Raw genomic sequence first — 27,748 nt, 5'->3', positions numbered from 1 at the left:
ATCAACTTAAAAATCAAGATGACTATTGTGAAGAGATTTCAGCACCAGCACTACGATTTGTACATTCAGTTTTCTTGCAGTTGACTTGTTAGCCACTTGTGTATAGTTCAGATTTATCACAGATCAGATCACAGTGTTAAGGAAAGCAATACCTTCGGGGAATTAGAAAGGAGCTCCTAAACTATACTTAGCTTAAGACATCCAATGTACAAAAGTACAAAAACCATCAAGGAACTTAGTAACCATCAAGGAACTTAGTTTAAACAGTGAGGAAAAAAATCTCAGCTTTCACTTCTCATTTTAATTACTGAAATCTCTGTCAACAACATAACTGTCAGGTGCGACAGCAAATGTTTACAGTCAACTTTAATTCAATCAAATCAATCAATCAAATTTCCTATAAAAATTCAATTTAGTAATCTCGGATAATGCAAAATGAAAAATACCATGAATAAACATCTGCCTTTTGTTCTTTCACACAGAAATCATGTTAATTTTAGACCAAGGCACAAAACGTTTAGTGCATAAACCAGTTTCTTTCAAGATCCAGTATTTTAGTCATTAATCTCCTTTGGACCACTCGTACCCAATACGCTATTCCATTACCCATTTTAACTTTGCTAATAAAATCGAACATGATTTCTGATTGGGGTGGTTGCATGAATCCTAATGTAAAGGAGTTTCACAAACAAAAATTACACTAACAGATGAAAATGCCTTCTCACTTTTCAGAGAACAATAGCTTTTCAAGTTTGCTGCATCTTTAATGCCTTCAATACCACATGCAGAACAGTGCACTGTTGTTGAAAAAGAAACTGTATACACACTGGTGGTACTTTCTTTTTCTGTTGTATATCAATATTTTAAACGTAGTATATAGAAACAGGGGAACATTTTAATTGGAAAAAAAATCCCTCATTCAAGCCTTTCTTTAATAAGTGCTGTTGATTTACACTGGTGATCAGCACTTGGGAGAATGTGTTTTTGCTTGTTTTAAAGGAGCAAATTGAGTGGCAAGGACTCTAGAAATCAGATTTAAACTTTTGGATCATTTCTCCCAAATGACAGCAAAACTTCTGATCAGCCCAGACCTCAAAGCAAATATGGCACTAGAATACGTCGGCCTAAATCAGGATTAGATACTGAAAAAAATCTGATTTGCTAAATTCTCCGAAGAGCTTTCCTTATGAGTTTCGGGAACTTATTTCCACTTTATCTCACTAGTTTCAATTTAGGAAAAAAAAAAGGAAAAGGAAACAAAAAAATGTGAGGGCTTTAATCACCACACATCCACACCCACGTGGCTACACACAACCACACACCAGGAAGCATGTAGAAAGTCCATTTTTTTTTTCTCCCTCCAGTCTCACTTTTTTCAGTAAAGAAAATTGAGAAGAACTATTATCACCTTCCCTTTTCCCTAAATTTATATGCTCATCATGCTGCACAACTGCTTTCCTGCAGTGTGGCCTAGTGGAAAGAGCAGGGGACTGAGAGTCAGAGGATCTGGGCTTTAATCCTGGCTCTGCCATGTGTCTGCTGTGTCCCCCGTCTAGACTGTGAGCCCACTGTTGGGTAGGGACCGTCTCTATATGTTGCCAACTTGTACTTCCCAAGCGCTTAGTAAAGAGCTCTGCACACAGTAAGCGCTTAATAAATACAATTGAATGAATGAATGCTGTGTGACCTTGGGCAAGTCACTTAACTTCTGTAAGCCTCAGTTACCACATCTGAAAAACGGGGATTAAATCCTACTCCCTCCTAACTTGCGCTTAAAACAGTGCTCGGCACATAGTAAGCGCTTAACAAATACCATAATTAATGAATATTTTCATCACTGGAAATCAAAAGCAGCCTTGCAGAGTGCTGGACTAGCCTTTGAACATCCGTACCCTATGGGAATGCAGGGATACCCCTTGTACCGTTTGCCAGATTTCTGTGACCAAACTCTGGAGATCATGTGATATTTAAAAGAGGAATTTCAGAACCACGTTGAAACATTACTGAGAATAAAACACAAATAACTAAAGAAATCATATAAAACATTAAGCAAATGGTTCTATTAACATGTCACAAATGTTCCTCATCATTATACATGCAGGTAATGTTTGAGAAAAAAAGAGTGCAGAAATGAGTCAATTTTAAATGAAAAATAATTCCCTCCTTCCCCCACCCTCCATACAAAATATTTTTTTCCCTGGGTGTCAAGCCTTAAAATGAAAAGGCTACCTAATACTTGTGTGACATGCATTGCCTTTTTGTAATTGAAAAAAGCTATTTCCGCCATGGTTGAGTTACATTACAAAAATGTCCACATGCAGAAATCTAAAAAAAAAGCCTGAAAACCTACCATAAATCTACAACATACTAATGGTTTAAATTTGACCACTGATTTGTAATATGTCAAAGTCTTCGATTTGGTAAAGCATTGTAACAATCTGGGAAGGCATCTACATCTTTAAACTGTGGACTGAATCTGCTGCTATTAATCTATGAAATTGCATGAAGGCTAACTAGAGAGGCTTCCTATCATCATAAAATTTCCAAAGTTGGATAAGTCATTTCTAGATTACTTTCTTACAAATACTGCCCTTTAAAGCACACACAGCTCCATTTGTTCCATCTTTTGATCCAAATCTATACGTCTAACCATTATTCATGGAACCTCCAATATGATAGGAAGACAAACCTGAGATACATTTGCAGTACAACAGTTAACTTGCTAAATCCTTCATTAACTCTGAAAACCTCTCTGAAAAGCCTTCTTAAGCTTTTCCCTTTTTTGTTTTAACAATGAATTCGGAAAAATGTGCAATTTTATCTTGGACATGAGAACATTCAATGCACCGTGATCTCATCAGACAGTTATAGGATTTTCTGCATAATCATTACAGTAACTTTTAAGACTCTTTTCCACCCTGCTGTAAAGGTCAGAAAAAAGCAGCAAACTAGGAGGGAAATAGCATATCACCCAAGTGTTGTGTCTGAAGGTTTTCAGAATATGTTGATTTTCCCTCCTTCAAAGTCTCTAGCTCCCATTTCCTCACAAAACATTGTTGTTTTTTTAATCCGGTCAAAGTCACATCTTCTTAGTTCTAGTCTTTCTATGCAGTATTCGACTTGCTCAGTTCCTGCCTGATTGCTGATTAAGAAAGAAAAAAAAAAAGATTAATGCATGATTTCTCCACATCAAATGGTTAGCTGACCATATGCAGGAAATGAGTCTACCTCATTAAAACACCTTAAGGAGCCCTGTCCAAATTCCACCTTCGGTGTATACTCACAGATAGCACCTATTCATTCAGTCAATCGCATTTATTGAGTGCTTACTATGAGCAGAGCACTGTACTAAGTGCTTGAGAGAATACAGTACAATAGAATTAGCAGATCTACTCAACAGACCGTGAGAGCTACCAGTGGGTGAATGGATTAAACCTGGTGCTGGGGAGTGAGTTTGCCCATTAGATAAAATCAAGCTCTGATAAGTGTCAGCCATCAAGGGTTCCCTTCCACCACCTGTGGGACTAATCCCAGCCAATATGTGCAGCCAGGACCTCCAAGCCACCAGGATCCAGGAGAACTTCTGCATCTTCTGTTGGTTCCTGTGACCCTTCTAACCTTCAGGAACTTCCCTCTTAAATGTATACAATCTTAACGGCTTCTGGGATGATCAGCTATTCCTACATTCACATACGACTTAAAAATGTGCACTTATCTGCTCAAATGGATAAAAAATTTGTATAAAAACTTACCATCAATGAGTTCTTCTTTTAGTTTTGTCAATTCTTTTCTCATTTCATCTAAAATATCCTAGATTTGAGGGAAAAAATAGAAAATATTATTGCTGAAGATAAGTCAATGCAGTTCTGATTTTTTTAAGGAATTAACAATTTAATATTTATTTGACAATTTAGATACTGTATACTATTATACTACTCTCTGGGGCCCCATTAATTTTGGTCATTAAGACCACAATTTCATTACTGCCTATTTTTCCTCTCTCTTCCTCAAGATATATTTGTCATGATTTTCAGAAGGGGTATAAATACCTATCTAGAGCAGAAAGACCAAGATAATCATTTTCATTTTAGAACATTTTAGAATGTAGAATATCTACACTGAACAAAGGCAATCCATGAGATCGCCAGTTTTAACTAATTTCAAATATTAATCACTAGTGGAATTGTCTACCTTTGCTTAGGCTTTGGAAATGTAGAAGAGGCATCCCCAAACATTTACAACCGTACCCCAGAAATGCAACAACCATCCCCTCAACTCACCTAGTGACCCTTTTTATATACCCAAACTCAAGGCCTGGCTGCTCTGCTCCTCCCTGGGCTCCAGTCAGGGGCCTGAATTTGGAGAGCCAGTAGCATGAGCCTTTTTCTATTCTTATCTGTTCTGGCTTCCATTTTGCTGCTCCCACCCCCACCCCCCGAATTTGCTGCAGGGAGTCTTTCAAGAAGCTACTCAGTAATGGCAGGAGCAGGTAAGAGGCACTCCAACCACTGTGTCCAACTCAGACATAATGATGCTTAACGCTGGGTTCTTTGTCCCAAGGAATAGACTAGATTGCCCATGATAGCAGTAATAATTTTCATGTTTGTTAAATTCTTACTATGTGTCAAGCACTGGGGTACATACAAGAATCACACCCAAAACAGGGGTTTCACAGTCTAAGAAAGAGGGAGAACAGATACTGGATCCCCATTTTGAAGCAGAGGGAATTGAGGCAAAGAGAAATTAAGTGACATGTCCATGGTTACACAGCAGACAAGTGTCAGAGCTGGGATTAGAACCCAAGTCCTCGGATTCCCAGGCCTGTGCTCTTTCCACTAGGCCACGCTGCTTCTCTTCACATGCTCCCTTCCCTGACTAATCCACACTGAATTATGCAAATTGGCACAACCACAGATCTATGGATGGCAAAACTCAGTTCCTTTTAGCATATATGGAAGGGAACTATTGCAGCTTCCTGGATATAGTTTTCCCTCTTCTAAAAAGAATCCAGGATCTTTATAAAAATCCATTCACTAGGCAATCAGCATATAACATTCATTCAATCATATTTATTGAGCACTTATCATACGCAGAGCACTGTATTAAGTGCTTGAACTCTCAACTGAAACAAGAACTGAGGTTGGGGTGGGGGTGTGGAAGAACCGGGGCACTGGTGTTGGCGCTGCTGCCACTCGAGGGTTCAAGCCACTACAGAATTCCCTGCCCCTCCATTACCCCAGCAGGCTGAGTGGAGAGGCCCGAGGGGGTGGACAAGGGAAAGGTCCTTTGACAGACATCCAGGTGGAAGTTCAGGAGCTATCATTTCCTCTTCAAAGTACTGGTACCTACCCTTCTTGTTTTCTATCTAAAATAGTTTTAGTAGAACTGATGCATTAATCAAGTAATTTTACTCTTAACCCAAATTATTTTCATTATTCATATTTAAAGGATGTTAAGTTTTACATTCCTCGCTTTCAGTGCTCCAGGGGGCTGGTCGTCGGGAAGTAAGGCCTATGTGATGTGGCCAAATGGAGCATGTGTTCGAGTTCAGTTGGGAGTGGCAGAGCTATCTTATTCCACAACAGTCCTAGCTCTATCTTATGATACGTGAAGGGGCCCAGGGAAAAGGTATAAAATGGAAACATATTTTTAGGGTTTTACCTACATAATCCAATTTCTACCACCTATCCATAAACTACATGTTTTAGAAATGACGAAACTTAAATTTTATATTTTTTCTTAATGCTTTCCTTTCCAAAATGGAAGTTATTTCACAAATTCCTCCTAATTTTGCTTCACCCAAGTTAATTTGGGGCATTTTTGTTATGAATCGTCAATATCTCTATTGTCACATATTTCATTTGCACTTTGGAATGTGGCAGTTAGAAGATTTGGACATTTTTTTTAACATCAAATTTTTTCCTGATGCCGGGGGAAAAGGTGAAATTTCCCATCTCCCCTCAGTACAGATTCTGGAGTTTCCTTTGGGTAATCCACACACAGAGTCAGGTTGTGCTTATTTACCTCTTCATGTGAATGTCGTCATTCTTCTTGCTCCATGCATAATAAGGTAACTGTCATGTTATATTTCTTTACGATTGGTTAATTTGCAATCCAAATTACCAGGTCTCCCATAACAAGGGGGTTGTATTCTTGCAAAACCCCACATTAAGAGAGGTTTGTGCAGTAGCATCCCTCCATTCTGACATTGCATAAGTGCCATTTCTCTTGACACCCCACTGCCCTATGCCCCAACAGGCTTGCATTATTGGATCTATGTTCCCTAATTCACTAACAACATCCTAGCCAGAATGGGTGGAGAAAACACACATTCTGGCAGAACAGAGTATATTACAAGATAAATGCTGATTATACAGGCAACACTGTATTGACTCAAAGATGGAGTTAAAATGGAAGACCTGAAATTTGAATGTGATTTTTAAAATTAAATAACTGGATTACATCATTTTTAAACCCCTAAAGTTGATACTTTGTGCAGAAAGCCGAAAACCAAATGAAAGACGATATATGATTGCACAATACCTGCTTCAATCTGTCATAGTCTATCCCTTCTGATTGCACTCCATTGGCACTGGGTTGCCCAGATGGTGTAGATTTTGGTCTGTAGAAGAAATTAATGTAAAGTGAGCATTTCCACTCTGATCTCATTTGAACTAAAGGCACTATTAACCCAAGATAAACATGACATTTTCTTTGAAGAAAAATAACAAATTCAGTTTAGAGTAAAACTCCAGAATTAGACCGTATATCAAAGTTTGAGGGAAATTGTCAAGATTCCCATCTCTGCTTTTAGGAGCCCGGATAAAATGTGTTCATGTAAGGAAGGGCACATCAGACACCCTCTGGCTCTCTTCAATTGTGGCAGCAAAAAAATAATGCACTGCATGACTATAAAGTACATGCTAAAAAGATCTGCCTGAGGAAAATAGTGGCCCATTCCCCCTCACCTCCGCTTTATTTTTTAACACACTTTTTTATGTTTTCTACAAGACTTCTGGGAGCCAATATCGCCCTGACAACTCAGCTAGGGGGGTGGGGGTGCGGGTGCAGGGTGGGAGGAGAGGAAGAAAGCCTGGATTTTTAATTCCGAGAAACACTTTCTAAAAACCACTAATTTTAGCTTCCAAAAGAATACATAATTAATATTTTTCAATAAAAACTCACTTTTAGGGGTACGTATATAACTTTATTTTTCTAGTACAAGCTAGCACAAACACTTACATTTGAAAAATAAAGGAACACTATATACCAGACACAGGCCTGATTAATTCTGACTGGTTTTCAGACTACTTTCATATAGAATAGAAATATTTGGCAGGAAGTTTATCAGATTAAAGGAACTGACCAAACTTAATTTGAGTATTTCCAATGCAGAGAGCTGTTTTGAAACTGAAATAAGATTCTAACCACCAAAAGCTCTTTAAGAACTGGTACTGCAATTTTGGGACTTTTTGAAAAAGCTTATGAAATAATTGTACAGCTGAGCTGTGTAGGCTCTCCACCACACTGTTACATCTGTGTTACATAAACAATAATAGAACGTGGGTTCAAGAGATGGTAGAACAAAATTGAGACATCATCCTGTTCTTGTAAATCACCTCATTCTAGTGACAACTCAGCTTCCACAGGCATTATACATTCACATATACTGGTCAGGAGGGTAGATAATCCTTACAAGTGAACTTAATGGCTAGTTAAAGTTATTTCTGACTGGACAACAGACTCCTCAATCCAGAGTCTCATATAGTAATTGGTCAGTTTTCCATTTTAATGGCTTAACAATTAACCACTTTTCAAGCAGTAGTAGGGCAAGGACTGTTAATATGGAACCAAAACAAAATTACAAAATATGAGATTTCAAGATTTATAATAACCAGTACGGGAAACATCCTTTTACAATTATACCTCATTAAAATAAAAGTATAGTTCATTTGGAACCCACAGTGCAACTGCATTATGTTTTTCTGAACTTATTTTTTTCTCCAAAGATTTTTGAAGGGAAGATTACTTCATTACTTCATTTTGGTCTGCAAATGCTACTGGCTAGACTGCAGGCAGAGGAAATCCTTAAACTGTTAAGGATGAAAAAATAAATGCATTTTTATTCTTTGGCTCAAGGGTTGTCTCCTTGGTTGAACACCCAGCATTTTTTGTGCTTCTCCTGGAGAAGCTTTGGAGAAATTTATTCTTTCTTCACTCTCCTTATGCCCAGATAACAATTCCGTATGCCTGTGCTTGAACTGTCTCCCCACCACCAATTTCTCTAATCTTCCCTTTATAACTGTTAATTATTCTCAGACATCTGGGCAAAGCAGCTCCCAAATCACAGTGTAGGTGAGCAAACCAAAACCCCTTCTGTCCTATTAACAGTCACCTAGAGGGAGACTTGGGTATAAGATTATATTTTTCTCCTCTTCCTTCTTAGATATTCCATGCTCCTCATAGACATATCTAAAAACAAACTCCAATCTTGAGAGGTACCAGTGTTTTTTCAGCCAGCACAATTGCAAGGCACTGAATGAAGCCAGACGGAACTTGAAAATGTTAACCAAGTGATACACAGCAATTTATACATATTTAAATGCTTTAAACAGAGAAACCAAGAATAAGTTCAATTACCTTGGAAAATCTGTTTAAGCAAATACCTTTGAGAAGCCAGTTTCACTGAGCTAATTTCCACCAGAATTATCCAAATGTAGCTTATTCCGATGTGAATTCTTCCTGCTCTTTGAATCTCTCCCACCTTTCTTCTGCTGTCTTCCTTGAAACTACTTTTATTAATGGATTTGTTAACAGCTGGTGGGCAGGAGAAAGGAAACTAATCAATGTTTCTACTTACTAACTGGTCTGCAAATGGTTTGGTGGGGAGAAGTCTGAGACTACTGGCAAAATGAAATATTTGGATATTTAGTTTGACTATTCTATCTGCTTCTTATTCCCCAAATAAAGAATGAAAATCAACAGCTCTCTACTAATCAGATATCTCAGGATGACGCTGAATCCAGATATTTCTGGATCACCCAGTGATAGTCAGCATGATACCTCCAGGCACTCTATCTGAAATATCTCTAGCCCCACACACCAGGATGGCTTTTTAGACCCCAGTCCAAAGTCTAAAATTTCCTTCAAGGTTCCTGGTTCTACAGTAATTCAAAGAGGCATTGAGGACCCTTTTCCTAGGAATTTCTCCAGAGATGGGAGAAGAGCACACAGAAGCCAAGGTACAGTGGCACTTAAAATAACCTCAAAACAGCCGCCCCAGGTCTGAGTTATTTCACTTGAATTTCATTTGATACACAAATTGTTAAAACATGCGACTTAAAAAGATTCAACTCATGCTTACATGCAATTCACCACCACCAGAGTAATTTGCTAAAGGGGGGAACTTTTCATACTGAAGGACAGATGTAATCACCACTTCTTTAACGGCAAAATGTAATATTTAGTTAAACTATTTTGGAAGGGGAAGAAGAAAGAGAAAAGGGTTGTGGGCAATTTATCATTAAAGACCTATTTGTTAAATCTACTTTAATACCTGTACCAGAGCTCCATCTTGATGTGAGGACAGTCAACACAATAAGCCCTTTACGTTAAGTTTGGGTAGATAAACTAAACCTATTTTCTTTTAGGAATAAATTAGATTTAGATTAGAAAGCTACCTAATAAGAAGGGGAAACTTATTCAAGTACTGATCGCTCAGCAATAATGTGAAAGTAATTTTGGCAGGCCAGAATGTGGCAAAAATGTGTGAATCTCATTGCAGATCCTACAAGAAAATGAAAACCACCAGTTGAATACTTTACACGACGGCCAGCTGAGTGTTTTAAACAAAATGTATATTTAATACATGAGGGTTCTTACTTTATATTTGGTTCTAGAAAAGCAAACCAAAATTATAGAGACTTTCCCTGCTCATGGCAAAGGGTGGTATCTCCCAGGGAGTGTGCCAGAGGAACACTCCTTTGTTCCGTTCTGTGGCTGAAATCACTTAAATATAGATTAAGCATTTGCTATTTTTAAAAAGGTCAATACATGCTGATTTGTGAGAATCACAATATGCAATGTCATGGACACAAATTTAACAAGCTCTTTGCTTCTAGGATTCAAGATTATACATTGTATAAGTGAAAAATCTAGCTGGTTCAAACACAGATGATGAATTTGTGGATGGTCTACTGATGGAGAGGCTGAAACTATCTGGAAAATGAGGTAAGTGGTGTGTCAGTAGATTCATCCTTACTATTCTGTCTCTCTTAGCCACGAATTAATGTTTCAGGAGAAACTGAACTGCTCATCAGACAATGATCCCCCTGCTTCCTGCAGGTTTCTGGGGCCAATTGACTGGGCTGTAGACAGACATATTCAAATTCTGAGGTGGCTTTGGATCACAACCCTCATCAAGCATCTGAGAACCCCCAGTGAGCATGCTACTAAGACCTCAGTTGGGCTGGGACCAACCCAGGGGAAATCTATTCCTCCTCTCTTTCCCGGCAGTTACAGTAGTGTGGAAAGACCCGGGTCATCCTCAAGCCTTCAATCAAATGCCCTTAACCCTAGGGTGTTTGACATATCCAAGGAATCTCAGAATCACCTTTCACCCCAGGCATTCCCAACTTGACAACTGCAGGTTGCTAGGTAGTTGCTGGATATGAAGCAGTTTAGCCTGCAGTTCCAAGTCCCTGTTCTCTGAGCTAAAAGAGCAATAATTCCTTGTCCTCTGCTCCAAGTGACTAATGGAAATCTTCAGGGGAGGGGGCACAGCATGGTTTCCACTAGGTGATTCTAAAACAGACTCTCTTCAAACAAATCAGCTATCTGGACAATTAATCTTTTATGAGTTGCTTTACCAGGGTGATACAACATTGAAAAGAGCTACCAATAGAGGCTGTGATGTCGCCAACTTTATTCTTCGCTTAAAGGTCTCCCACCAACCATGTCCTTATTCACCATGTCTAGCCAACAGCTCAAGGTTCCTATCCATTCTAGGACTTGTGCCCTGGAGAGCAGAACCTTCATCTGATGTACTGGGGTTTTAAACTATTAATGTGCTCCCAGGCTGCCCCTCGAATAGGAGCACTGTTGTGGATAGTAAATGATAGTAGATCATCTAAGGGACAGTCCCTTGAATTCAGGGGCCATGTAAATGACATTAAAGTAGCAAGGATTTGGATAACAATCCTGACCAATCTGAGACCTGACTCAAAGGTTTTAAATTTGGTCGCAATGATAGTGAACTAGAAAAACAAATGGAAGTAAATCCAACATAGGGACAAGCTAAAGGCATGTCTTACCTTTGATCTTTCTTAACTGAGCATGCCACAGTACAATATATATTAATTCCATGATCTACTTAAAATTCTAACAGGGAAAAAAATACCTTTAAATTTTTAATGAAATTTAAATTATTTTGGTGGTATCTGAAAATGCAGACAACTAAAACAGGAAGATAAACCATTCAGAAATGTGTATCATTTGGTATTGTGGTGATTACCAATCAGTGTAGGAAAAGCTCAACCCTGTCCTGAACACATTTGTTATTAAAGGGGTCTCAAACCACAAATCACAGCAGGATGATACCTGTGTAATGAATCAAAGGACCTGTTGTCAAAAACAATCTGATTTTTCCTTGGAGAATCCCGTCTACGGAGGGGAAAAACCATTTAAATAGGTACACAGAGCTTTTGTGTATTGGTATTGTTTTATAAGTTTCGATTTTGCAACACAATATCAAATAGAGCTAGAAATTGTAAAGAACACCTTTAAGACAAATCTATATTACGAACTCAACTTTACAGTATCTGTATTTGTAGAAAATATTCCGCTTACCTGTCAATTTCAGCAGGACAAAAATATCTACATATGGGCTATCCTTTTTATACAAATAGAATATGGATCAGAGATATCCACCCATAAAAATGTGCTCCAAGATAGTTCAACCTTGAGTAACTGAATACAAACCTATGAACACTAGCTAAAACACTAATCGGAACCATTCTTATTTTAAGAACAAAAAAGTTCTCATGGTACATGGCCACCATTCTTTAAATTTAGACAATAGAGCAAACACTTTGCAATGGCATTCTAACAAGTACATCAAGTTTAAAAATACATCAATTTGTTCATTAAGACTGAATTAGTTGTCCTCCAGCCTTGGTGAATGCATTTAGTATGCTGTATAATGCCAATATAACCTCCTGCCTTGGTGTGGACATTTACAACAGCACTTAGAACAGTGCTCAGAGCTTAGAACAGTGCTTTGCACATAGTAAGTGCTTAATAAATGTCATTATTATTATTATTATGCTGGCATTTTCCATATTTTTTAAAAAAGATGGAAAGCATTTATTTTAAGGCTCAAGATGAATAAAGTAGCTAAAACACAGTGCCAATCAGCTCAAAGAACAATGAAAAAAGTGGAAAAAAAATGCTGTGCCAATTAAAAAAAAATGTATCTTAAAGCCTTAGCCACCTCTCAATCAAAGCTGGATCCCACTTTTCAGAATTTGGGAAAATATGTGCTTGAACAAACTGTAGAAATTATCAGGATGTATTTATTTACTCTTTTGTAAAGAGCTGGTAGCATCTGAAGCAAATACAAAATAGCAAAATTAGTTCCAAGTTTTTAAGAAGCACAAGAAGTGAATCAAGAGATATCTTTGTAAATACGTTACAATTGAATTTCTAAACATCAACCAAGCCAGCTGTTTTAAAGGAATAGTTTTATTCACTAGCACAAAAATGATCGTCTTTGACTTATTTCATTTGGAAGGCACAGCACTCCCAACAGAGACTACTATGGAGTGGCAGGCCAACTCAGTAAATGCTGGAAAATTATTGTTTTATTTTTAACCCTGAAGTTGAGTAAGTACCAATTCCTTTTTCTTCCACAATTAGTGGTGCCATTTAAACACTACAGGGAATCATCAAAACAGCTATTTAAACTGATATGGGAAAACTAAAATGGTATCTTTTACTTTCAGTTGATCAGAATGTTAAGAACTTTGGATACCCTCTATGAAACATTGGCAAGGAGCATGAAAAAAATAGTCCTGTACTGATGCTTCTGAATTAAGACAACTCAGGGCTTTGAAAAATGTCATGTGACAAGGCAGCCACCTACTCAACATTCCCCACCACTGTCCACCTGATACCAAGCTAAAAACTATGCCTAAATTTCCGCTTTGTTATTTTCTTTTCCCAGCTTGCTTTAGAAGACTGGAAACAAGTTTACTTTGGCCATGACAGAAAATGAAACAGGGTTCTCCAAAGTCATCTATGCAGCAGAGAAAGTAAAAGGCAGCAAAACATGTTTTTCAGACAGAAACATTCCTAGAACAGTTCAGTCTTCTAGCTCTCAAGCAGCCAGGCAACATGTTCTCTTCAGAGCTAAAATGTGATCTTTCTCTACCCTTGTCCTTGCCTTGCTTAAAGGCAAGGGCTGCCTGACTTGTTCTCGGAGAAGAAAACTAACAGTTCCAAAAATTATACAATATATGGCTAATGTTAAATTCCAGTTTGTTTTGTTTACTCTTTTTCTTTTATAATTCCAGGGTACTCCAACTGTTTAAATTCATTCTTTGGCTAACTTCTACGTGTCAAAATAGAAGCCACTCAGGACATTTACATTTAATTTTAAAAACATGCAATGAGGCTCCTTCCTATTGAAGTATCATCCATTTGATTTTGGTAATTAGTAAAAATATGTACGCTACCTGGAAATAACAGGTGACTTGCTGCCATTCATCGTATTAGTTCTTTCCCAAGGTTTTCTTGTTGGTTCTTTAGGAATAAGACAAAAATTACATCAGATTGATTGGCTTTTCGGCATCACCAGAAATCAAAGCACTGCATGTGGGAGACCACGTTTAAACAGTGAAAGTGTTTAAGTAACAGAGTCAGGAGACTTGACCAGGTGGCTTGATTGTTCAATTAATCTTTCCCCTACCTCTAGGCATGGCTGCATTGAAACCATCCCAAGAAAATGTTACTCTACTTTATTCTTTCCACTCTCCTTCACAGGACATCATGGAAAATGTTGTACGTGAAACTGCTATAGATGTCTCTAGGATCCAGATCCCCACTGAACTACATGCCTGACTCTTCCCTCTTCATTGCCCCACCCCAAGTTTGCTCCCAGGATCAAGGGAATGCTGTATATAATGGTAAAAATAATAACAGTAATAATAGCTGTGACTTTTGTTAACCACTATGTGCCAAGCAATGTACTAAATGCTGATTTAGATCTAAGAATTGCTTAAAGTGCAACAGAGGTAGCATGGTCTAGTGGAAAGAACAGAGAACTGGGAGTCAGGAAACCCAGGTTGGAAGCCCAGCTCTGCTACTTGCCTGCTGTGTGATCTTGGATAAGTCACTTAACTTCTCTGTGGATCAGTAAAACTGGGCTAAAATTCCTGTTCTCTCTTTCTTCTGAAACTATGATCCCCAAGAGACAGCGACTATCACCTATCTGATTATCCTGAATGTACGTCAGGGCTTAGCACGGTTTTTGGCATCTAATAGGTACTTAATACAATAGCATCATTATTATTGAGATGCATCAGCTCATGAGGACTGGCAAACACACACAGCTACCAAGTATGGGTGACATATTTTCTTAAAAGTGAGGCTGGACTCATTTTGGTTCAGTGTGATCATGGGCCATGAATACCTTGGGGTTAAGCCTCAGCTTGGTTATTTTCCAAACTTGGGGGATGAGCAAGGCCCTGGGGCATGAGGAGGATAGGAATAACACATAGCAATTAGAAAACTACTTGCCCACTCACATATACAAGGTTTTAAGAGTCCAGAATAGATGGATAGTAGGATATTTCCAAAACTCATATCAGGTGTTTATAAAATTGAGATATTATACTTCAGAAGCCACTGCCCTTACCAGATGTGCTTGTTGAAGAGGTCTTAGAAGTAGATGGTTCTGATTCTTCCTGGTTAAATGGAAAAGAAAAAAATCCACGTAAACCCAAAAAGATCTCAGTTAATTATGCGATTGTTTAAGTAGTTAACCTATTACTACAGCCATTAATCTCAAATATTGGTTAGGAAAACAATTAGAAATTATATCATTTCTTTAAGTATTATTTTACATGTACTCCCTTTCTCATAGTAAAACCTAATTTGGATGGAGGGGAAACATAATCATAGCAGAAAAAAAGCTCAAATTATAGAAATTTCTTATATGTGTATATGTGGCTTTTTAAGTGTATGTTCAGTTACGCATTGAGCTTTGCCTTACCTTCTCATTGTTTCTATTCGTCAAGTTGCCAGATGGACCCTGATGGACCCACTAGCTTAACAGGAAGTGCTCTGTATCTCCCCTACAACATAGAATCTTCAGGGTCCTGAGTAATTTAGGCTTGACTTGAGTGAAAAATCAAATCAAAAGCTTATTCTGGAATACTGCTAGGCTGCCAATAGACTCACACCTAAAAGACTGTAATACAGAGATGATCCTGGAAATTTTAGACTAGTGAGGACTGTTCCTATACTGACGAATTAGCAGACTTTGTAACCAATTTCAGGAGCAGTCAGAACTTTGAAAAACCTTTTGGTGGAAAGTTATGGCTTCCCTGACAGGAATCATACTTTAATTTTCTGGAATTCTTTGTAGGGGTTCAAAGAAGATAGCCACGGGAGAAAAATAAACCAACCACATTCAGAGATGAAGTACAGTCTAATGGAAAGAGCACAGGCATGGAAGTCAGAGGACCTGAGTTCTAATCCTGGCTCTGCCACTTGCCTGCTGTGTGACCTTGGGCAAGGCACTTAACTTCATTGGGCCTCAGTGTCCTCAACTGTAAAATGGGGATTAAATATCCGTCCTCCCTCCTATTTAGACTATGAGCTCCGTGCGGAACAGGATCTGTGTCCAACCTCATTATGTTGTATCTACCCCAGCGCTTCGTACGGTACTTGGCACATAGCAAGCGCTTAACAAATACTACCATTATTATTTTCATTAGTAAGCTCCTTGAGGGCAGGGATGGTGTCTATTATCTCTACTGTACTTTCCCAGGTGCTTAGAGAAGTGTTCAAAATCATTGATTACTTGATACAAAATGTCTTTGACAAGGATGTATATTCGATGTTTTAAAATCAGTAATCATAAATTGGAAGGAAATATTGTGTCAGGGATAGAAAATTAGCTAAGAGATAGAAAACAATGCCACTCTTCAAAATAAAGGGTAAATGAAGTTCCCAGCAATGGGCTTTAGTCTTTTTTTTAATAAATGACCTGAAAAGAGTGCGCAATGAAACCCCCAAGTCCATAGAGGTCATTGTCAAGTTGGGAATGAATTGGCAGGAGCAGCTTCAAGGTGAGCCAAGCACAAGGAAAGGCACCCAGGAAAAAGCAGTCCAGATTACAAATAAAAGTAGATAGGCCTGGGGCTACCAATGTGATTCATGAAAAACCTTGAAAGTCACTGTGCACTCTCCTCTGAAATTATGAGTCCAGTATAATTGGTAGCAAAAAAAAGTCCACAGAAGGGCAACCAAAATGATCAGGGGAATGGAGCAGCTCGCCAAGTCAGATAGAAAATCCTTTCCAACTGAAAAGGTTTGATCTTAGGGTTAAGAAGAGAAATTACTGCAGTCAAACTTTAGGGAGCAGTGGGGGTTACCAAGCTACAAAAGCCTAAAGGCAGGTCAAAACAAACAAAAGGAAAACATTTTTACCCAGCATATGTAACTCACTACCACATACATACACAGAAATCAACAACAACTTCAAAAAGGGTGCAGATATATTAATGCCACTCACATAGTAAATCATATTTATTGAGTGCTTACTATCTCAGAACCCCTCTGCAAGCTCACGAGGGCAAAGAAGAGGATGTTCCCTTTGCCTCTCTATACACAAAGTATGTAGCCAAGGACTTTATAGGAGTTCAGGATGTTTAGTAAATATATCTTAGGGGATATTGAGGTACAAGCTGATCAGAATTTCTTCCTGGCTCTGACCGTGGCCACACCCTCCTCTCCTGAGGTAGCCACCATGAACTTAGCAACAGGAGTGGGATTGGGAGCCAGAGTTCTTCTCATGCCTTTCATCTCCTGCAAAGTGGCAGAGAGACTTTCCAACACCATTTTCCAGGCTTTATTGAGTGGTAACACTGAGATTTCTTATAAATCATGCTTGTTTTTTCTCAAACTCAACATTTCAGAGACTGGTACGCTTGGTTTTAATCCACTTACAGTTTTATCATCTTTCTGTTCTGGTTCTATAGATGATCCCTTTTCAGCAATTCTTCTCCTGTTAAAATAAAACAACGAAAACACAAGTCACTATCTTTCTGAGAGTAGCCAGGTAGTTCTCGTTCCCAACAGGGAAATGGGCACTTCAATTTATGTATCGCCAGAAACAAATAAGATACTTCACTTACCTCCTGGCCAGCAGGGCACTCATTTCCTCCATTAATCCACTACCTCCTAAGGGAAGGGGTCCATTTCCACGACCAGTGTCTGCTTTAGACAACGCTGAGCTTCCTCCAGGGGCACTTCCACCACTTGGAACCGAGTTGTCTTCAATCTTAAGGCAATAGAACAAATGTTTGTGTCTGCCACTTTTCGATCATTTACTTTCAAACACAAAGACTATCTCAACACAACACATTAGAATGAAGTACTGAATAGATTCACGAAAACTTTAAAAGTTACTTTAAAAAAAATCAAAATAAATCCCAAATTCATTGCAATCATCACAAGATAATTTTACATTGTCATGACTGAGTTAAGGAAAGAGTAATTAAGAGAAAAATAATTCAGAGTTGCATTTACCCGCGAGACTTTCCTAAGTTTGGCTCCCGCAATTGCAGCTGCAAGTCCAGTTAAGGGGCGATTGTCTTCTGACATAGATCCCATAGAAAATCCAGAAGCAGGGAGAGGAGGAGCAGGAGGCGGTGGAGGAGGAGTGGGAGTGGGTACCTGACTGGGGAGGGGAGGGGGTGGCGGGGGGGGGAGGAGGAGGAGGAGGAGGAGGGGGCGGCGGCGGTGGCCCTGAGCATGGAAGGGGTGGTGGGGGAGGTGGCCCTGGGGGAGGTGGGATGGCTGTTGAAACTTGGGATGGACCAGGAGGAAGAGGTGGAGGGGGTGGAGGTGCAGGTGGCCCCAAAGCAACACCTAATAAAAAATAAAAATGAAATACAAATAAATGGCCATCAAAGCAAGGCATTTCACTTGGAAAGGCATCTTCAACATCACACTCAATTTAAACAGTTCAAATTATATTATAATATGTCAATTTATGGTAACTAGAAAAAATGCCCTGGCAAAGTTAAAACACTTTTAAAAACCCAAATAGATAAAGTCTTGCCCTTAGAAATCCATTTCATTCATTCATTTGTATTTACTGAGTGCTTACTGTGTGCAAAGAATGTAAATATTCATCAGCAATGTGTTAAAAAAGAACAGGTCAATGTGTGACAAAATAGCAACAGGGACTACTTGAGTTATTCAAAATTCTGTCATAAGCTGAATCTCAGTATTTAATAGGTTTTAAAAAAGTCAATAGACAAAATATGCTTAGTGTTCTGTCATAAGCTGAATCTCAGTATTTAATAGGTTTTAAAAAAGTCAATAGACAAAATATGCTTAGTGTTGCAAAAATGAGTGTCACCCAGTTACTGTAAGCTAAAAGGGATTCTTCAATATGAAAAATGGAACAGCTTTGAGCTACTTTGCAATCAAACCTTACTGCCCTCTCCCTCTATACTTCTCAAACACCTTAAGGGAAAAAAAAAGACTCCAGCACTTTTGTACTTACGTACAGAAAGCTGTAAGCACTTTGGTACATCTTATATAAAACAGACATTTGGGGGGTTGACCATACTTCCTAAGGCTTCCCAGGAAACCTTAGAAAAATACACAACCATCCCACAGCTGGGGCCATCCTGACTAAACTGGTCCGCCTGGCCTTCCTTCATTCCCAACTGCTCATGGTTAGTTTAAATTTAAATCCAGGCGAGAGAATATGTCAAAACATGCTCAGTTTAGGTTTCTCATCATTTTGAGACTTACGGAGTCCCAGAACACTGGAAGATATTACACTGGAAGATATTAAGCTCATTCTACTCTCCTCCCCTCTCGCTCATTTCACAGTTGCTGGGGAGACAAAAGCCCCAAAGCATGGGATGCTATGCACCAGAAGTATGTGGTCAGAACAAACACTACTTACAATTTTCCTTGCAAGAAAGGGATGATAGAGTGAAATTAACTTTGATCACAATAAGCTTTCAAATAACTATTTATTAATCACTTAATTTGAGGTGGGATGTAAATATAAAACAAAAAAATGGCTGAAGAGCCAACTGTAATAACTGTAATAATAATAATATCAGCTATGGTCTAGATTTACTAAGCCACAAAGATTCTCTACATATAAGAATCCACTTTCCTGCTTATAAGAGAGCACCTGGAAGTAAAGTTCTACATTCCAGAGAAGACTAACAAAAATGAATGATGACATTAAATATGTCTTAGGCCAGGTTCAAAGGCAATGGAGTCCCTTCACCTAGAATTGAAGTCTAAGGAATGACAATGACTGAATTCAATTACTCTAATGAACTTTTAAAGAGAGCAAATTATCTTAAACTAAGAAACATTTCAGGTGGACATGAAGAGGAATGCTTGACCACCAGATTACAGTGGAGATCGTCGAGCCTCCTGGATATGCTGAAAAGAACTAGCCGTAGATGGCATTCATCAGTCACCTGCCTGGAGGAAGGATCAGACAGTCCCTCCCAAGTCCCTTCCAGCTCATGTATCCGATTATTATTATTATTATTATTAATAGTAGCTAAAATAAAAGCTTATAAACATCATTTCAGTAGTCACTTCCATTTTATTTAACAGCTCTTCTCAGAGAAGCAGTGTAGCCTAGTGGCAAAACCACAGCCTGAAGCAGCATGGCTCAGTGAGAAGCAGCGTGGCTCAGTGAGAAGCAGCATGGCTCAGTGGAAAGAGCACGGGCTTCGGAGTCGGAGGTCATGGGTTCAAATTCCGGCTCCGCCATTTGTCAGCTGTGTGACTTTGGGCAAGTCACTTAACTTCTCTGTGCCACAGTTCCCTCATCTATAAAATGGATATTAAGACTGGGAGCCCCACGTGGGACAATCTGATCACCTTATATCCTTCTTAGTGCTTAGAACAGTGCTTGGCACATAGTAAGTGCGTAACATGCCATTATTATTATCATTATTATTAAGAGTCCTGGGTTCCAACCCCAGCTCTGCCATTTACCTGGGACTATTGACTGTAAGCTCACTGTTAGTAGGAGATGTGGCTACCAAGTCTGCTGTATTGCACTCACCCAAGTGCTTAGTATAGTGATCTGCACACAGTAAGGGCTCAATAAATGCCACCGACTGGGACTTTGGGCTTCTCTTAACTTCTCCGTGCCTCAGTTCTCCCATCTGTAAAATGGGGATTCACTACCTGTCCTCCCTCCTTCTTTGACTGTGAGCCCCATGTGAGAGCCGATTGTTCTGTATCTACCCCAGTGCTTAGTACGGTGCTTGACACGGAGTAAGAGCTTAAATACCACAACTATTATTATTGAAAAAATGATTTACCACAATGGAATTTCCAACCCACATATTTGGGTGTAGGGATATAGAATCAGATTAAGCAGGAGTAAGCAGCACACAACTATTTTGCACTAACTTCAAAAGATAACTGAAAAAGCTGAGCAAGCTAAAAATTAAATGTGACTCTTCAGTTCTAAAGATGACTAATTTCACGATGAAAGAACTCATCTGTTGTCATCCTTCAGGAGAGACCTTCCCATTCCTAACATGAACAGGGGTAGAGAGTTTTCCAGTAAAGGTGGGCACCAGAGCACAACTCATTTATCATCTTCCAAATAAAACTATCACTTCCTCCCTCCCACCCCTTTGTATTTCAATGTGGTAAAAGGATTACTGCCACCAACAAAGTAGTTTATCCATCCACCAAGGCAGTTTAAGCTGTTGTTACACATTACTTTTGGATGCATTCCTTGATTAGTTCATTAGTAGCAATAAGAGAAGGCCTTACCCTGCTGGGTCGGAGGTTCGATCGGCTGAGAGGCTGCCTGCAAGCCTGGCTCAGAAGCAGAGGAGTCTCCCAGCCCAGAGCTTAGAGAGGTCTCAACAGAGGCAGGGGTAGCTGCAGAGGGAGAAGGGAGAACACTAGGCTTGGATGAGGGAGTTGAGGCAACAGGGATGCTTGGAGGAGGAGGAGAAGCTTGAGGTCCAGAGTGTGAGAGTGGTGGAAAGGAAGGCAGTGGAGGTGGCGGAGGAGGAGGAGGAGGAGGAGGAGGAAGAGGAGGTGGTGGTGGCGGAGCTGGAACTGCTGGACCTGAGGTAGACGGTGAAGGAACTGGATAATTTGCCGAGTCAGGAAGCCCACTGGGTGCTGTGGGTGATGGCGACATTTGGGGTAACGGGTTGGAAGCAGAAACAGGAAGGACAGGTCTTGGACCAGTAGCTTTGCCTGGAGGGCTGCTAATCATTATTGGAGGTGATGGAGGGAGAGGTGCAAAGTTGGAAGCAGACCAGGCAAAGGGCTTCGTAGCTGGAGGCTGAGAAGGGGGCGCATTCACGGGAGAAGAAGGTTGAGAGTTTTTGTTCAGAGGACGAGGAACTGTAGCATAATGGGGGAGAACGGGATGGAAGGCTGAACCTAGAGATGTTGCAAAACGGGTCGCTGAGTGGCGTAGTGGAGGTGTAGGGGGTGTGGAAGTGGGCGTTACAGAGGTCCCTACAGCATAATCTGGAGTGCCATCTGACACGGGAACTGAGATGACTTTAGAATATGATGGAGGAGGTGCTGAAGGAGGCTGGCAACTGGAATAGTCAGGAAGTGGAGCACTATACAGGGAGTTGTCGAAAGATGGAGCTGGACAGAAGATGGAAAACAGCAGCAAAAGACAGGATAAAAAAGGAGAGAGAGAAAAAGGGAGCTAATGAAGCAACAAAACCAGCATTCAAACAAAATGTATAAATGTAGACTTTAGTTAGTACCATAGGATTAGGAACAAGTGAAAATTATTAAGAAAGTGTAATCATCAGTAGCTCCATTTTGAAATCACCAAAACTTTTTCTAACGACAGGAATTTACCAACACATTAGTTGAGATCAATAGGAGGATGGAAGAGTATCTTTTCCTTCCCCAGATGAGGGGAGCGAAGGGTGGATTAATCAGGCCTTTCTATTAAAGCATTTTATTCCTCCATTTTTGTAAAGGAGCTGGATAAAATTAATGTATATAATCAAATTCACTGATTTGGAGACAGCAATATCACAGAGATGAAGAAAACATTTCTTAAAAAATCCAGTGATTTCTTTAAAATGTCATGCTAGGCAGACCTCAAGCTAATGTGTGCTCTCTGCTTTTATGATCTGTGAGTAACTATATGCGCTCAACCAGATTCACAGAGTTCATCTCAGAATTGAGGTTTAAACCTCATTAAATTTCAGATTGACTAAACAAAGCTAATTAAACCTATGGGGCAACTGTCAGTACACAACTCAAAGGAGAGCTCTTGCTGCATCAAAAATTATACCACCATTCTATTAATCTGTAAATGACAATCCAGAGACATCTCAGGCGTTGTCTTATCTATGCTTCTAGAACTTGCAGCCAGTTTCTTTAAATCAACCGTTCTTTTGATTCATAAGGGATCAATTCATGTCTTATGTACTCCCACAATCTAGAAAATACAACAAATCTGTTAAAATGTTGGTTTCTTGGACGAAGTTCCTTTCTCACCCTGCTAAATTACAGTCCATTTCCTGTTTTTTTTTTTTTTTTTTTTTTTTTTTAAATGGAGGAAAGGAGCCCCTAGGACCTGTTTCTGATTCTGGAAAGAGTCTGAGAGTTCTCTAGTGTTGGGGTGAGTAAACACACCCCAAGAACACCCCAAGAACTTCACACCATACCCTGCAAACCTACCTAGGCTCTGGATAGGCGGAATGCTAAAAAATAGCTCCCTCCAACCCAGAGAATGGGGTCTAGAGCGAGTGAAAGGGACTCCTGGTTCCTATTTCTGTCCTTGGGATGAGGTTAAGCCCCACCCTAAGATTTGGAAAGCAGCAACTAGTCTCCAATATTGATGGGGGGAATGAATGCATATCCTCTGAACCCATACTGTAACAAAACCATGCTGTTAAACCCCTCAGTATACCTGAAGCACACCGTATTCAGGAGATTGTATTCCTTGGACTTACTCTTACAGTCAGTAAATGCTAACCCACAAGTTAACGCAACTCTCTCAGGACACCAAGGTATAATTTATTAAATTGCTTTTCCAGTGCATTAAATAGTTCTATCGAGCCTGGTGCCTGGAAGAGTTCCAACACTTGACAAGTATGGGAATTCACCAATTCGAAGTACAGGCCCATTTATGGCTTCCCCATACAAATTAGTTTCCAGTGCAATATTACATTTTATATCCAGCATATAAGCTTCAGAAGTATGCCGGAAAATGATTTCCTTACTGTCACATCTGCTGACTGAGAAGATGAATATAGCAAGTCAGTCATGTGACTAAAGTGTTTGAGGCCAATCAAGTTCTGACCAAACTTACAGGAGGTCTGGACAGACACAGTCATCCCTAATTGAGTGAATTCTTCAGAGACCGGGCTGGTGCCCCCTGGAAGCTTAGGCTACTCTACAGCAGGCTTGGAGAGTCCCAGAGTCAACTAGCTTCCCGGTCCTACTGTGAGTCCCACTAGAATCACTAGAACTCCACTCTAGTGGGACAGGGAAGCAAAGAGGGAAAAGGGCACTGGAATCAACCCGATTTCTTCAGGGAGCATGGATTTGTGGAACATGACTGACGTTCTATCAGGACACCCTGACCTGCAAAAAAGTCTCTGGAATGTAGTATTAAAACTGGCTTTAGACATGTTTAACTCCCTGTGAAACTTGAGGGCACTCCTAAGGCTCTTAGTAGTAAAAAGAAAAATGATCTATTAAAGCTATTACAGTTTAAAAACAAAATGTGCTCAATGACCCCAACTGGGACAATCCTAGGGACCACACAACCACACAGTACAATCCATCAACATATCCTTAAGGACATTCCACAGTCTGTAAACTCCTTACCAGCATTTGATATTCTTCTCTCTCTTTCCCATTCCAGTTGTTCTCTTTCCAACTGTTCTTGTCGTTCTCTTTCTTGCCTTTCTCGTTCAAGTCTCTCCCGCTCTTGCCTTTCTCGTTCTAGGCGTTCTTGTCTCTCTCTTTCTTGCCTTTCTCTCTCCAGCTGTTCTTGTTCTAGTCGCTCCCTCTCAAGCCTTTCCCTTTCTAACCTCTCTCTCTCCAACCTCTCCCGTTCCATTCTTTCACGCTCCAACCTTTCGCGTTCCAGTTCCTTCTGCCGTTGCTGCTCCTGCAGCTGCCTGAAAAACCAAATATAAGAAAAATGTTTAGGTGAAGACAGGAGTCCATAAATACCCATATAGAAGATAGATTTTCATCATAAAGGCAACACAAACCAGTTTTTTTTTTTAATCTTAGTACAAGGTTCAAATTTTTTAATCACTGCTGACCATTTACAGCAGTGGGTCTTAAATGTTATCATCTTACAACCCCCAGGACTCACATCATCCCCTCCGAAATCCAAACCAAATGAAGCAGCATTTCCATGCGCTGTCACGGATCGAGTCATGCCTTTTTCTTTTTGGGTATCACCCCTTTCAGGAATGATCAGAGTGACCTGATTTACATACTACGAGAAAAAGGCATAACAAAAGGATAACCAGGTTTCCTAATCTGCTGGGCAGGTGGTGTGTGGTGGGGAGGGAGGAGAGGTAGAGACAACATGGGATCAACCCACTGCTACAGAAGGAACATGAATCCTGCCACAGGTTCCTGAGATAGAGACCACATCCTCCCAGCAAATGGCAAGGAGCATTAATTAATCCCTATTTTTCAGTTGAGGAAAGCGAGGCACAGAAAAGTTAAGTGACTTGCCCAAGGTCAAACAGCATGGAATTGGCAGAGCCGGATTAGTACCCTGACTCTCAGATCTGTGCTCTTTCCACTAGGCCATGCTGCTTCTCTAACATTTTTAAGCAACTCCATCATTATGCATGTGGAATACTTTGAAAGCACAGAAAGCCAACCCTTAGCCATTAATTACAATAATCCTACTCCCCACCCCTTCCAGCAATAAGGGGATGCTGGGAAAATAGAAGAGGAGGGGCTGTGGTTGCTGGCTACCAGAAGATCCTCCCAGTCCCAACTCTGGGGGTGGAAGGAGAGGGGAGGCTGTCCGCTCCGGGCAAAAGAGCTGTGATAGAGCATGAAATGAGGGTGCTGCAGTAGCCACAGAGAGGAGGACTGAAAGTCCTGAAAGGTTTTGTCAGGTTACGGAAAGACAGTCATGCTAACAAATCTTGTCCACTTCAGCAGCCCATTGTAAATATTTAATGAGAGCTTATGGGTTTCAATTCCCAAGAGATTCCCAATTTGAAAAACCACAGAGAGAAATACTACAAAGAAAAATGTCCCATCCAGCACCCTAAACAACAGCAGGAACCACTCTCAAGCATTCAACTAATTCTTCATTCAGTAGTATTTATGGAAAACCTGTGGGCAGAACTGTATAGGTACATGAAATACTATAAGCAGGAGACATAGTATTAGTATCAGCATTTGTTCACAGCCCACTTGATATAATGCACTGTAGAGAAAATCAAGTGACGTTTCCTGCCCCCAAGGTGCTTGCCCTCTGCACAAAGTTCTTCGCTCAAGAACCTCAAAACCTAGTCAAACCATTCCAATCAGTCAATCAACAGTATTTATTGAGCACTTACTCTATGCAGAGGATTGTAGTAAGGGCTTGGGAAAGAACAATACACTAGAGCTGGGAAACTTGATTCCTGTCTACAAGGAGCTTACATTCCACAGTCCAAAAGAGCCCCAAAACATTCAAAAAAAGCCTAAAACTTTGAGCAAACTTGGATTATTCCATGGGTTTCTGGCATAAATCACTCTCCTCCTCCTCCCTTCTCCCCAACCCCCAACAAAAACTTCAGCTTTTGTAATAATAAATAATAATGATGGCATTTGTTAAGCACTATGTGCCAAGCACTGTTTTAAGCACTGGAGGGATACAAGGTAATCAGGTTGTCCCACATTGGGCTCACAGTCTTAATCCCCATTTTACAGATGAGGGAACTGAGGCACAGAGAAGTTTGGAGAACTAAACCAAAAACTCAACAGTGCCAAGAGGAGTGGGAATGGGGCCCCATTCTGGAACATTCTCAAATCCCTTCCAGGAACCTCTTCCCTGCCAGACTGAACAAACACTGAAGTAAGCTATTCATCTCAACTGTCAGCCTGCCCATTGTCTATTTATCTGGGTCTTCAAAGCTGTATCCCTCCTTGGAATTTTTGCATGCTTCAGGAGGAAATCCTTCAAGCTTATCCCTAAAGGCTTGTTCCTTGATAAATGCCCAAGATTCCTCCTACTGCACTCTACTCAAAGCCTTCAAGGGCATTCTCATATCAGAGGGAGTACTAAGATTTTTCTCCAATTTTGGATTCAATGTTAACTCTTATTTCAACTCTGGCCTTTCAATGTTCTGAACTGTTTCTTAAAATTTTCTATATGTTACAAATCACCTGGGTTTATTTGGCAAATTCCTTTGGTTTTATTATGAATGAATGCAAATGGGTCAAAATAATCTGTGTAATATTAAAATTGGTGTCAAAGGTTAATTAAAATAATCTGAGGGAAAGAATTACTGTAATTAATGGTTAAAGGTTGGATTTCTGTACTTTTAAAATGTTCCTCTTGGATAATGATGGAGTAGCCTAAACATCTTAAAAAAGCAGCATGGAAAGAGCAAGAGTCTGGGAGTCAGAGGACCTGGGTTCTAATCCTGGCTCTGCCAATTGCTTGCTCTGTGACCTTGGGCAAGTCATTTACCTTCTCTGTGCTTCAATTCCCTCAATCGTAAAATGGGAGTTAAATACCTGTTCTCCCTCCTACTTAGACCATGAGCCCCATGTGGGACAGGGATTGTGTCCAACCTAATTAACTTGTACCTACCCCAGCATTTAGAAGTGTTTAACAAATACCACAATAAAACTAGCTTCTCAAGACCACCCAAACTTTTTATTAATTGTCAGAGCTCACATCTGTTGAATGATCTTGAAAGACCCACAAAAATAGAATAAAGGTCTTGCTGCTGTTCCTTGTGTTTCTGTAGTTAGCATACTTGAAGAGATCATTTCTGCTTTCTGGTGTTTTGGTAAAATGTCACTTGGAGATTCAGGGCTGTGTCCAATCTAATTATCTTGCATCTATCCCCCAATGTTTAGCACAACATTTGACATACACAGTGAGTGCTTTATTAACTATAGCTAACTATGCACTTCCGTAGTCTATCTAAAAGGATTCTGGCTAGAATCTTGACAGCAATAAAAGAATGGTGACATTATCCAGGATTTTCCCCTGGTGATTATGGAGGCATCAGAAGTCCATATGTGGACTGTGAGCCCACTGCTGGGTAGGGACCGTCTCTATATGTTGCCAACTTGTACTTCCCAAGCACTTAGTACAGTGCTCTGCACACAGTAAGTGCTCAATAAATACGACTGAATGAATGAATGGAAGAAAAACCCATGCAAGCATCTAAGAATTAAGTTTATGAGAAGCAGCATAGCCTAGTTAAAAAAGCTTGGGCCTGGGAGTCAGATGACCTGGGTTCTAATCCCA

The 27,748-nt window shown here is 39.9% G+C and overlaps 1 protein-coding gene across 1 annotated transcript in view; it reads right to left on the bottom strand.

Annotated features, from left to right (window-relative positions):
• Window positions 1–2,272: 2,272 nt before the first annotated feature.
• Window positions 2,273–27,748, bottom strand: part of ENAH (ENAH actin regulator) — a 112,163-nt gene continuing 86,687 nt past the window's right edge. Inside the window, exons 6-17 of the mRNA XM_038760984.1 lie at window positions 24,124–24,419; window positions 21,070–21,180; window positions 18,027–18,156; window positions 17,815–17,995; window positions 17,421–17,566; window positions 17,233–17,290; window positions 14,915–14,963; window positions 13,734–13,800; window positions 11,599–11,661; window positions 6,544–6,622; window positions 3,753–3,810; window positions 2,273–3,142 (exon numbers count right to left, since the gene is read on the bottom strand). Of these exons, the coding sequence (XP_038616912.1) occupies window positions 3,105–3,142; window positions 3,753–3,810; window positions 6,544–6,622; window positions 11,599–11,661; window positions 13,734–13,800; window positions 14,915–14,963; window positions 17,233–17,290; window positions 17,421–17,566; window positions 17,815–17,995; window positions 18,027–18,156; window positions 21,070–21,180; window positions 24,124–24,419 (1,276 nt within the window). The 3' untranslated portion in view covers window positions 2,273–3,104. The remainder of the gene's footprint in view (window positions 3,143–3,752; window positions 3,811–6,543; window positions 6,623–11,598; window positions 11,662–13,733; window positions 13,801–14,914; window positions 14,964–17,232; window positions 17,291–17,420; window positions 17,567–17,814; window positions 17,996–18,026; window positions 18,157–21,069; window positions 21,181–24,123; window positions 24,420–27,748) is intronic.

The sequence above is a fragment of the Tachyglossus aculeatus genome, chromosome 19 (genome assembly GCF_015852505.1).
Source record: "Tachyglossus aculeatus isolate mTacAcu1 chromosome 19, mTacAcu1.pri, whole genome shotgun sequence".
NCBI lineage: Eukaryota > Metazoa > Chordata > Mammalia > Monotremata > Tachyglossidae > Tachyglossus > Tachyglossus aculeatus.
This window is presented reverse-complemented; position numbering and strand designations above follow the sequence as displayed.